Source organism: Schistocerca cancellata, chromosome 8 (genome assembly GCF_023864275.1).
Source record: "Schistocerca cancellata isolate TAMUIC-IGC-003103 chromosome 8, iqSchCanc2.1, whole genome shotgun sequence".
In the NCBI taxonomy this organism is placed as follows: domain Eukaryota; kingdom Metazoa; phylum Arthropoda; class Insecta; order Orthoptera; family Acrididae; genus Schistocerca; species Schistocerca cancellata.
This window is the reverse complement of record NC_064633.1, coordinates 554,669,446-554,682,994: the sequence shown is the minus strand read 5'-3', so window position 1 is coordinate 554,682,994 and position 13,549 is coordinate 554,669,446. Positions and strand designations below refer to the sequence as shown.

At 44.3% G+C, this 13,549-nt stretch overlaps 1 protein-coding gene across 1 annotated transcript in view; it reads right to left on the bottom strand.

Moving 5' to 3' along the window:
• Positions 1-13,549, bottom strand: part of LOC126095129 (soluble guanylate cyclase 88E) — a 421,452-nt gene that overhangs the window by 90,915 nt on the left and 316,988 nt on the right. Inside the window, exon 8 of the mRNA XM_049909837.1 lies at positions 11,255-11,381. Within this exon, the coding sequence (XP_049765794.1) occupies positions 11,255-11,381 (127 nt within the window). The remainder of the gene's footprint in view (positions 1-11,254; positions 11,382-13,549) is intronic.

Below are 13,549 nucleotides of genomic sequence, written 5' to 3'. Positions count from 1 at the left end.
GCCTCAGTTGGACCAGCGTTCGTGCTGGACGTGCAGACCTCGTGAGACGACGCTTCATCCAGTCCCAAACATGCTCAATGGGGGACAGATCCGGAGATCTTGCTGGCCAGGGTAGTTGACTTACACCTTCTAGAGCACGTTGGGTGGCACGGGATACATGCGGATGTGCATTGTCCTGTTGGAACAGCAAGTTCCCTTGCCGGTCTAGGAATGATAGAACGATGCGTTTGATGACGGTTTGGATGTACCGTGCACTATTCAGTGTCCCCTCGACGATCACCAGTGGTGTACGGCCAGTGTAGGAGATCGCTCCCCACACCATGATGCCGGGTGTTGGCCCTGTGTGCCTCGGTCGTATGCAGTCCTGATTGTGGCGCTCACCTGCACGGCACCAAACACGCATACGACCATCATTGGCACCAAGGCAGAAGCGACTCTCATCGCTGAAGACGACACGTCTCCATTCGTCCCTCCATGCACGCCTGTCGCGACACCACTGGAGGCGGGCTGCACGATGTTGGGGCGTGAGCGGATGACGGCCTAATGGTGTGCGGGACCGTAGCCCAGCTTCATGGAGACGGTTGCGAATGGTCCTCGCCGATACCCCAGGAGCAACAGTGTCCCTAATTTGCTGGGAAGTGGCGGTGCGGTCCCCTACGGCACTGCGTAGGATCCTACGGTCTTGGCGTGCATCCGTGCGTCGCTGCGGTCCGGTCCCAGGTCGACAGGCACGTGCACCTTCCGCCAACCACTGGCGACAACATCGATGTACTGTGGAGACCTCACGCCCCACGTGTTGAGCAATTCGGCGTTACGTCCACCCGGCCTCCCGCATGCCCACTATACGCCCTCGCTCAAAGTCCGTCAACTGCACATACGGTTCCCGTCCACGCTGTCGCGGCATGCTACCAGTGTTAAAGACTGCGATGGAGCTCCGTATGGCACGTCAAACTGGCTGACACTGACGGCGGCGGTGCACAAATGCTGCGCAGCTAGCGCCATTCGACGGCCAACACTGCGGTTCCTGGTGTGTCCGCTGTGCTGTGCGTGTGATCATTGCTTGTACAGCCCTCTCGCAGTGTCCGGAGCAAGTGTGGTGGGTCTGACACACCGGTGTCAATGTGTTCTTTTTTCCATTTCCAGGAGTGTAAGAATCAAGGGGCATGAAAGGGAAGCAGTAGTTGGGAAGGGAGTGAGACAGGGTTGTAGCCTCTCTCCGATGTTATTCAATCTGTATATTGAGCAGGCAGTGAAGGAAACAAAAGAAAAATTCGGAGTAGGTATTAAAATCCATGGAGAAGAAATAAAAACTTTGAGATTCGCCGATGACATTGTAATTCTATCAGAGACAGCAAAGGAATTGGAAGAGCAGTTGAACGGAATGGACAGTGTCTTGAAAGGAGGATATAAGAGGAACATCAACAAAAGCAAAACGTGGATAATGGAATGTAGATGAATTAAGTCGGGTGATGCTGAGGGAATTAGATTAGAAAATGAGGCAGTTAAAGTAGTAAAGGAGTTTTGCTATTTGGGGAGCAAAATAACTGATGATGGTGGAAGTAGAGAAGGTATAAAATGTAGACTGGCAATGGCAAGGAAAGCGTTCCTGAAGAAGAGAAATTTGTTAACATCGAGTATAGATTTAAGTGTCAGGAAGTCGTTTCTAAAAATATTTGTATGGAGCGTAGCCATGTATGGAAGTGAAACATGGACGATAAATATTTTGGACAAAAAGAGAATAGAAGCTTTCAAAATGTGGTGCTACAGAAGAATGCGGAAGATTAGATGGGTAGATCACATAACTAATGAGGAAGTATTGAATAGAATTGGGGAGAAGAGGAGTATGTGGCACATCTTGACAAGAAGAGTGGCCGGTTAGTAGGACATGTTCTGAGGCATCAAGGGATCACAACTTTAGCATTGGAGGGCAGTGTGGAGGGTAAAAATCATAGAGGGAGACCAAGAGATGTATACACTAAGCAGATTCAGAAGGATGTGTGTTGCGGTAAGTACTGGGAAATGAAGAAGCTTGCACAGGATAGAGTAGCACAGAGAGCTGCATCAAACCAGTTTCCAGACTGAAGACCACAACAACAACAACAATGTCCTACTACGCAACACATCCAGAGTATTACATGTTGTTGCTGCTGTTGTTGTCTTCAGTCCAAAGACTGGTTTGATGCCATCTGTAGCACCACATATTTATCCTTTCTATTCTCTTCATATCTGAACTCTATCATCTATATGCCACTTTCACGTGAGGCTACACACAAGGCAAATAGATTCTGAAAAAAAATTTCTAACACTTAAATTTATAATTGATATTAAAAAATTCCTATTTTTTTGAATGCTTTCTTGTTATAACCAGACTGCGTTTTATATTCTCTCTACTTTGGCCACCATATGTTACACAGTAAATTTATGACATACAACTGAGTAGTCCAAGAGAGATTCTCTAACTGCACTAATAAGATTAAAATATTCACAATGTAAAATTGATTAGGTTATGAGAATAAGCCCTCTAAAACCGAAAACTCTTAAAAAATTATGTAACTACTGCAAGCCAGATGTACAACTGAAGTAGTGTTAAATTGGGCCAGCCTACAGAGTGACCCATAAGTAGCAAACTATAGTAACTGGCAATAGTAGTCATACACTGTGATACACTTTTGAACAGGTCTTGAGGAGAGGAAGTGACTTACAGAATAAAAAAAGTATAGGGTGCTATGTAAAAAAAGAAGTACTGCTATTCATACGGTAATGGCATGGTCCTGGGTAAGATAGCCTGAGGCTGTAAAAAAAGCCACTTGCAGCAATTGCAGTGTTTAGTTAGTTACTGAAACAAGGGAACTGCAGCATGTGGCATGCATAACATTTACAGCAGAAATACCACAAAAAACCATGTTTGACACCTATGAACACTGTCCATCCAGCCATTGATCCAAACAGTAAGTGACTGAGCTGGTGTCCACTACTGTGTCAGCTTCCGCTCCACCATCATCTTGACAGCGCCATCTGGCAGGGGCTCCAGCTACCCACTGTTGGGGCCAGGAGTTGCATTGAGGCCGTCCGAGCCACCAAAGTAATGGGGCAGCAGCCAGAGCCAGCCACCATTGCCAGACAGGCGTGTCTCAGTCGGAGATGTCAACTACACAAGTTTGCACCACCCCTGAGCTGCACTGAGCATAGCAGCTGTCAGTGACCTACAATATCACTTTGTCACCAGGTCCATGTGTGAAAGCCCACCTTCCAGACCTGCCAGATGTAGTCTTGAGCTTTCCATATCAAGTATTGGAGTAATAAACAGATTGTGCTGCCTTATAGTGACTCACTTTCACTCACCATCTTCTATTAGAGCCCACTCACATCCTCTACAATATCTTTGTAATGAACAATTTTGCAAGAAAGGCAATCTTGTTGGTTAATGTCCCTCTGGTAGCTAAACAACATTTAGGCTCCTGTGGCACATTAAAAGTGGGGGTGACACCATTTTATATCTGTAGGAGAGGGTGTGGATGGTGGGTGGGGCAGATTTCCATGCAGTGGCCCATCCCAGAACTGAAACTCACATCTGCACGTGCTACCCAGTTACACTTAACACACGACTTGTACTTCACACGGAAGGCACTTCAGATTTAAAGTTGAATCAATAAGCATGTCAGTACAGATGAATCAAAATCTTGAATGTAACAAAGCTGGAACTGTGGCATTTTCAAAGGGACAATGCCTTTATTCACCATAAGTGATTTAGGAAATTCACGAAAAACTGGGATAACCAGTTGGGTATTTCAACTCTGTTCCACCAAAATACTACTCTGGTGCTTTAAGCATCACACTCCATCACTCACTTTAAGGAAGAGAAAGTGGCAACACCGGAAAAGGAAACCTTCCCGACTGGTCGGCTGAACTGACCTTCGGTGTAACCACAGCAAACCTGACTTAATACACAGATACTTCCAATTCAACTCCCCATTCATGTGGTGTTGAATGGAAGAAAGTACAAAGTCACACCCATCTGCAAGAGCTCCACCAAATTATCCTCTAATATCTTAAACTGTATGTATTTTGGTACTATATCATTGACATTTGTCTGTTGTAGAATCTTAAAATATATTCAGAGTGCAAAAGTAGTGAGATATCTCCAATAGAATGGCCTCCTCCAAGCCAATCAACATGGCTTCCTAAAACATCATTCACACGAAACTCAACTCATGCTTTTCTCACAAGACATCCTGAATGCCATGGATCAAGCATTTTTGAACAAGGGTGGTTTGAAAAGTACTCAGAACGGAATAGAAATAAAAGTGCTCACATCAGTGAAACTTTTTTTGTTTTTCAATGTAGTCTCCTTGCAGGTTAATGCAATTGGTCCAACGATGTTCCAGTGCCTTGATCCCATATCGAAAATGAGTTTCCTCCAGGCCTGCAAAATAGTTGTCAACTCCAGTTATCATTTCTTTGTTTGAAGTGAATCTTCGTCCACCAAGAAAAGTTTTCAGTTTTGGGAAGAGATGGAAGTCTGACGGAGCCATATCAGGTGAATAAGGGGGATGTGGCAACAATTCACACCTTAGTTCTTGTAATTTTGCCATGGCGACGGCACATGTGTGCGGGCGTGCATAGTCTTGATGGAAGATCACTTTCTTCCTTGTAAACCTGGCCATTTTTCGCGTATCTTTTGTTGCAATTTGTCCAAAACGTTAGCATAGAATTCTCCAGTAATTGTTTGCCCAGTGGGAAGATAATCTACAAACAGAATTCCCTTCGCATCCCAGAACACTGATGCCATGACCTTTGCCACCAAAGAAATTGTCTTCGCTTTCTTTGGTGGCGGAGAATCAGCATTTTTCCACTACTTTGACTATTTTTTTGTTTCTGGGGTATAGCATAGTAGTTTCATCTGTGGTCACAAACCGGCACAAAAAGTCTTGTTCATTTCTACTAAAACATACCAAACATCGTTCTGATACGTCATTTCTCATGTATTTCTGATCCAGCGTCAAGAGTCACGGCACCCATCTTGCAGATAATTTTTTCATTTCTACTTCTTCAGTTAAAATGTGATATACCCTTTCAGATGCTATCTCGGAAGCATGAGCAATTTCACGCACTTTCAGTCAGCGATCCACCATGACCATTTTGTGCACTTTTGCAATGATTTCTGGAGCAGTGACACATCTTGGCCGACCACTTCACGGATCATCATCTAAGCTCTCCTGACAAAATTTAACTGATTAGTTCAATTGGCAACAGTTGAACAGGAAACTTTGAGGAGTGGTTATAAGTTGCCGAATACCATTACAGGAATATTGTGAAAACTAATATTGAACGTATAGAGCTATGTGCGTGATATTGAAATATTTACATTTTTTCCACTTACAATAACATGTTTTCAAAACATGTTGAGCAGATATCTCTACCTCCCACCTCAACTGGACATCCCACGAATAGGATGGCTCCGGTTATTACTCTGCTGTATAGTACTTCGCGCTCAGGTAATAGGTGGCTGCAGTGGGGCAGAGCGAGTGACAAACTAAGAGGTGCACGCGAAGTTCAGAAGCTGAACTTTCAGAAGGTCACAGCTACGTGCTGTCGGAATCTGGCTCTGATATCTTGCAAGTGCGCTTTTTCCTCCTTAAAGTGTGATGTCAATTTGGTAATGTTTTCTAGTAAGATAGTCATTGACAGATATAAAAGTATATTCAGGCATGCCCGAAGGAAGTATGTTTGGGTCCTTGCTGTAGATGTTTTACATTAATGATCTGGCAGACAGTATTAATAGTAACCTAATACTTTCTGCAGCTGATATACACTGACGCAAAAAAAATCGGAACACACACAAAAAAAAGTAGAGTAATGAAATTTCTGGAACATATTTGTCTAGGTAACGTATTTAAGTGATTAACATTGCAAGATCCCTCGTTAATGTAAGTGCGAGATAAGCCATTGCAAAGGTGAAATGCTGGTACATCAATAAGTGATGTAAGTGCAAGAATGTTGAATGTAAGCTTGCAAACGTGCATACATTGTGTTCTACAGGTGCCTGTATGCCATTTTATAGGCTGGTGATCAATGCCTGTTGCACTTGGTCGGTCAGTAGAAGGTCGGTTCATGCTGTTTGAGGATGACACTGGAGTTGTCCGAGGATTTACCATACGTGCACTATTGTAGACAGATCTGGTGATCGAGCAGGTCAAGGCAACCTGTCGACACTCTGTAGAGCATGTTAGGTTACAACAGCGGTACGCGGACGACCATTGTCCTGTTGCAAAACTCCCCCTGGAATCATCACTTAACATTTCCGGGCTGAGATGCCATGGTCCATACATAAAACTCTCCCCTGACGTTTCGCCTTCCACTGCAGAAGGCATCCTCCGAGGACGATTGGCGAACTGCAACGAAAGCGCGAGCGAGCGCCGTATATATAAGCCATCCAGAGGGCGCCGCTGTCAATCACGTGACGTCGGCTGTGCTATTATCTCTGATATTGCCAACTTTCTCAATTGAAATTAATCGATTGTCACGCTGTTGCTGCAATGTTGACATCCATATCTTAACCATCTTAATGCCTTAATCTTTTCTATTAAAATTATTGCAGTGTTAGGCAATCTCAATGGCCTCTCTGTACATTCACTCGTAATAGTGCGACATCTTTGCTATGACTGTCGTCTCACTAAACTTTATTTCATGGTCACCTTCCTGAAACACATGTTCCGCTACAGACGATTTATCAGTATGTCCGAGGCGGCAGTTCCTTTAATGTTCACCCAGACGGGTGTTGACGCTTCTTTTTGTTGTGCCTATATAGACCTTTCCACAACTGCACGGAATTTTATAGACACCTGGTGTAGCTAGAGGATGTCGTTTATCCTTTTCTTTTATTTTCGTGGTGGGTCTGAAAACAGTTTCCACATCGTACTTGCTTAAAATTTTTCCAATGCGATCAGTGACCTTATTGATAAATGGTAAGAACACTTTACCGTTGGGTTGGTGTCGATCCTCGTCCATCCTTGTTGTCAATCTAGGGCGTTGTGCGCGATCTATCTCTCTGTTGGAATACCCATTCTTCTTGAAGGTCGCTTTAAGGTGTTCAAACTCATCATCTAAGTGAGCTGGTTCACATATTTTGTGCTCCCTGTCTATTAATGTTTTAATCACTCTTCTTTTATGTCTTGGGTGGTGGTTAGAATCTTTCTGCAGATAACGATCAGTGTGTGTATCTTTCCTGAAAACCTTATGACCCAATGATCCATCCTCTCGTTTGATTACAGTCACATCTAAGAAGTTCAAGTGCCCATCGATTTCCTTTTCCATAGTGAATTGAATTCTTGGATTAATACTACACTCCTGGAAATGGAAAAAAGAACACATTGACACCGGTGTGTCAGACCCACCATACTTGCTCCGGACACTGCGAGAGGGCTGTACAAGCAATGATCACACGCACGGCACAGCGGACACACCAGGAACCGCGGTGTTGGCCGTCGAATGGCGCTAGCTGCGCAGCATTTGTGCACCGCCGCCGTCAGTGTCAGCCAGTTTGCCGTGGCATACGGAGCTCCATCGCAGTCTTTAACACTGGTAGCATGCCGCGACAGCGTGGACGTGAACCGTATGTGCAGTTGACGGACTTTGAGCGAGGGCGTATAGTGGGCATGCGGGAGGCCGGGTGGACGTACCGCCGAATTGCTCAACACGTGGGGCGTGAGGTCTCCACAGTACATCGATGTTGTCGCCAGTGGTCGGCGGAAGGTGCACGTGCCCGTCGACCTGGGACCGGACCGCAGCGACGCACGGATGCACGCCAAGACCGTAGGATCCTACGCAGTGCCGTAGGGGGCCGCACCGCCACTTCCCAGCAAATTAGGGACACTGTTGCTCCTGGGGTATCGGCGAGGACCATTCGCAACCGTCTCCATGAAGCTGGGCTACGGTCCCGCACACCGTTAGGCCGTCTTCCGCTCACGCCCCAACATCGTGCAGCCCGCCTCCAGTGGTGTCGCGACAGGCGTGAATGGAGGGACGAATGGAGACGTGTCGTCTTCAGCGATGAGAGTCGCTTCTGCCTTGGTGCCAATGATGGTCGTATGCGTGTTTGGCGCCGTGCAGGTGAGCGCCACAATCAGCACTGCATACGACCGAGGCACACAGGGCCGACACCCGGCATCATGATGTGGGGAGCGATCTCCTACACTGGCCGTACACCACTGGTGATCGTCGAGGGGACACTGAATAGTGCACGGTACATCCAAACCGTCATCGAACCCATCGTTCTACCATTCCTAGACCGGCAAGGGAACTTGCTGTTCCAACAGGACAATGCACGTCCGCATGTATCCCGTGCCACCCAACGTGCTCTAGAAGGTGTAAGTCAACTACCCTGGCCAGCAAGATCTCCGGATCTGTCCCCCATTGAGCATGTTTGGGACTGGATGAAGCGTCGTCTCACGCGGTCTGCACGTCCAGCACGAACGCTGGTCCAACTGAGGCGCCAGGTGGAAATGGCACGGCAAGCTGTTCCACAGGACTACATCCAGCATCTCTACGATCGTCTCCATGGGAGAATAGCAGCCTGCATTGCTGCGAAAGGTGGATATACACTGTACTAGTGCCGACATTGTGCATGCTCTGTTGCCTGTGTCTATGTGCCTGTGGTTCTGTCAGTGTGATCATGTGATGTATCTGACCCCAGGAATGTGTCAATAAAGTTTCCCCTTCCTGGGACAATGAATTCACGGTGTTATTTCAATTTCCAGGAGTGTATTCAGGTGTAACAGGAAGGCATCCAGTTCCTCTTCCCCATGGGTCAATATAACAAATCTATCGTCTACATAACAGTACCATCTGGCTGGTCTTTTTCTAGCTGTTTGCAGCGCCCGTTGTTCAAGTGGTTATTCCAACAGAGAGATAGATCGCCCACTACGCCCTAGACTGACAACCAGGACGGATGAAGATCGACACCAACTAAAGGGTAAAGTGTTCTTACCATTTATCAGTAAGGTCACTGATCGTATTGGAAAAATTTTAAGCAAGTACGATGTGTAAACTGTTTTCAGACCCACCACGAAAATAAAAGAATGTTTAAGATCCGAAAAGGATAAACGACATCCTCTAGCTACACCAGGTGTCTATAAAATTCCGTGCAGTTGTGGAAAGGTCTATATAGGCACAACAAAAAGAAGCGTCAACACCCATCTTGGTGAACATAAATGGAACTGCTGCCTCGGATATACATAAATCGGCTGTAGCGGAACATGTGTTTCAGGAAGGTGATCATAAAATAAAGTTTAGTGAGACGACCGTCGTAGCAAAGACGTCGCATTGTTATGAGCGAATGTACAGAGAGGCCACTGAGATTGCCAAACACTGCAATAATTTTAATGGAAAAGATGAAGGCATTAAGCTGGATAAGATATGGATGTCAACATTGCAGCAACAGCGTGACAATCGATTAATTTCAATTGAGAAAGTTGGCAATATCAGAGATCATAGCACAGCCGACGTCACGTGAATGACAGCGGCGCCCTCTGGATGGCTTATATATACGGCGCTCGCTCGCGCTCTCGTTGCAGTTCGCCAATTGTCCTCGGAGGATGCCTTCCGCAGTGGAAGGCGAAACGTCTGGGGAGAGTTCTATATATGGACTACGGCATCTCAGCCCGGAAATGTTAAGTGATGACAACACCTGCCGTGAAAGCCTTCATTCTATGATCCCCCCTGGAATGCTGTTCATAATGGCAGCACAACAGTTCGAATCCCAGACTAACATAGAAATCTGCAGTCAGGGTGCATCGGAAAACAACGAGCGCGCTCTTGCTGTCATACGAAATCTCACTTTGGATGATAACTCGCAGGTGCGTCTAGCATGCAGACAGGTTGGTCGTAGGCCCTCAGCTGGCCTTATTCACTGGCACCGGGGCAGAACCAGTTTTCATCAGAAAACACAACAGACCTCGACTCTGACCTCCAACAAGGTCTTACTTGGTACCACTGAAGTCGCAAATGGCGGTGATTTGAGGTCAGTGGAACGTATTGTACAAAGCGTCTGGCTCGGAGCTGCCCTTTAAGTAACCGATATGAAACAGTCCGTTGTGTCACTGTGGTACCAAATGCTGCCCAAATTGCTGCTGCAGAAGCAGTACAATGGGGCAGAGCCATACACCTAACACGATAGTCTTCTCTCTCGGTAGTCCCACTTGGCCCTCCGGAGTCCGGTTTTCTTGCGACTCTCTCGTGAACACCGCTGCCAGTAGTCATGTAGAGTGGCTGAATTCCTGCAAGTCTTTCTGTAGTGTAGCGAAAGGAACATGCAGCTTCTGGCAGCCCTATTACACGACCTCATTCAAGGCGCTATTAACGCCACACTTATGCGACTGCCGCGAAATTTGAATAGACATCATATTTCAGATGCAAAAATACGCTTACCAACTTTCGTTTACATCGCACAACTTCTTCTTGGTGTTGCGGTTTCTTTCTCGTTATTTATCTACGAGTATAACATAGTGTTGTCTAAAAAAGCTACATAATTAGCTTTCACAGTCAGATGCTGGTAAGACTGCAAGGCTATCAAAGACTGGCAACTTTATTTAAATGTTCATAAATAAGAGACTACAGCTGTCACAAAACGTAGATACATAGTATTCTACAACTACAATATCAGTAAGTTACAGTTCGAATCACCCAGTTCATACAAATACTTGGGTACAGGATTTTTTTGAAACATGAGATGAACTGATCACGTAGATCATAGAAAGTGGCATATTTCATTTCGTTAGTATGGTACTGGGAAAATTCAGTCACTATATAAAGGAAATTGCTTGCAAACCCCGTGTGCAGACGATTCCAGAATACAGTTATAGTGTGTGAGACTAACAGGGGATACTGAACGTAGGCAAAGAACTGCAGCACTAGTGGTAACAGGTTTGTTTGACCACTGGAGAGAGCCACAGGGGTATTGGAAAACTTGAACTGCCAGATACTAGAAGAGAAACGCCAACTGTCCCACGAAAGACAATTTAAGCAGTTTCAGCAACTGGTGTTAAGTGAGGAATATACTACAAACCCGTACGAATCATACAAGTGGAGACAGCGAAGTTAAGATTAGACTAGGTAGAGCGAGCTCCATACGCGAATGGAACAAGGAGAATGGGAAATACTCTCTGCTATTGAAGAGTATAGATGCAGGTGTAGTTTATGCGGTATGTACTGTAAATCAAACCAACAGTTTGTGGCTAATGATCAGGCTATTGCTTACCTGCTGAAGTCATGCATTGAGAGATCATTGATGTACAGCCCCGTAGTAATGAGCGAATTGAGGTCAGGCATCACCGGCGTTCCCAGGTACATCATCATTTGCCAGCTGTCCATGTATATCATTTGCCCTGCAACAAGAGTGATAGTGTAAACAAACACACACACACACACACACACACACACACACACACACACACATATATATATATATATATAAAACTTTGTAAGAGGACAAAACTATTTACACGACGTTTTTCTAATTTATTACGCCAGCAAAAGTAATGGTGACCTATTTTTACTACATAGCCATCTTAATTTTCAGTGCATTTGATGCATCGTTGCACAAAGTTTCTAATACTCTTAGAAAAAAGAGTTTTTAGGCCGAGAAAGAATCACATATGGAGCTCTTCCTCCTCCTCTTCAACAGACGTTTCTAAGTGGACCAGATAAATTGAAATCGGATAACACGATTTAAGGACTATATACAGGCTACTCCAACACATCGAAATGAACAATATGAAGAGTTTAAATCATGCAAGCGCACTGTCATGGAAAAAAAGAACGCTGTCTGACAATAGACCTCGATGTTTGTTTTGAATTTATTTATTTATTAATTCGTGTTCCGTAGATCCGGTATACGAAAGAATTGCATGGATATGGAACGAGTCACAATATAAATTAACAGAGTAACCTACTTGTATATGCTAACAAATGTAAATTGCAATTGGTGTATAAAAAACAAAGTATGCTAATAGTTACAGGCTTAAGCATTTTCTATGGTAAAACAGAGGTATAAAACGATAAAATTATAAATTACAATTTTCGATATTACAAACTATATATTATCAAGAATTTGATAGTGCCAATTGCATGAACACGAATTCCCTTACTGGTGTAAGATGTATTAAGTTACAAAGTGGCAATAGCAAATATTACAAGTAAAGTATTACATCTAAGTTATAATGTTACATTAAGAATTGATTAAGAGAGTAAACCGCTTTTTCCTCAAGATATTCCTTCAATTTACTCTTAAATTGTGTTATTTCACTCGTAAGATTTTTTATTTCAGATGGGAGTGCATCAAACACCTTTAATCTTGAGTAGTATACTCCATTTTGTATCAGACTCAAGTTTTTTCCTTCAACATGAAAGTCATGTTTTGTTCTTGTGTCATAGTCATGATAAGAAGTATTGGTTTTGTACATGTGTAGGTTCTTAGCGGAAAAGCACATAAGGTATAGGATATATTGTGAGGTCATTGTTAATATTTTGTGTGTTTTAAGAAGATTTCTGCGTGAATGATTCCTGTTTTCTCCACTTATAATTCGAATTGCTCTTTTCTGAATTACAAATACTTTATTTACCATTGTAGGCCTCAGCTCGTTGCAAAACATATCACTGTAAAGTATGTTTACTGCTGACCCCATTTCCACAGTTGTTCCTTGTATGCCCCAAAAAATCTTGAGCCGCGAATGGTTGACTCTTGAATTGCTTTTTTGAAGAAGATCCAGTGTGTTTCCATTCCGCAGAATAGCATTTGCTCTCTGGTTCAAAGTTTAACCCATGTTTCATCTTCAGTGAAGATTCATTTCAGAAATATTTCCTCTCCATTAGCACGTCAGTCCAGCAGCTGCTGACAGATTCTCATATGACTGTGATTATGCTCTTCATTGAGTTGGTTTTGGACGCATCTTGCGCAGACTTAAGTGTATTTGAACTTGTTGTGGATGACATCATATGCAGAACGATAACTAATGTGCATTTGGTTTGCTTCTTCATTAACAGTCACTACAGTCACTCGTCGGCTTTCCAAAGTCACGTGACAGATTTGCTCCATGCTGGCATCAGCGTTGGAAGTCAGTGCATGCCTTGATCTTTCCCAGTCCTTCGGGCTTATTTGGCCCCTTCTGAATTGTTTAGTCCACAGGCAAACACTTCGCCACGGTAGAACATTGCCGCAGTATTGTGCCTTTTGCTCCTGGTACACCATTAGATCTCAAAAACCGGATTATAGTATAGTGTTATTCATTTGTACAAACGTAAAGTGGGGCAGCCTTAATTTCTTCACAACAGCACACCTCGAGTAAACTGATGTGGCGACGCCGAAACAAGCCATAAGCGAAGACAGTGCTTTCTTCTACTGACTAGCGAGCGCCCCGAACTGTATAACCAATCTAAAGACGCTTAGAATGAAAGTACATACATTTATTTACTTGCTTTCGTATCATAAAAAATTACAACGGTCGTTGGTTTCGTAATTGTAGGTATCAGATTGTTGCCGCATGTGATATTTTTC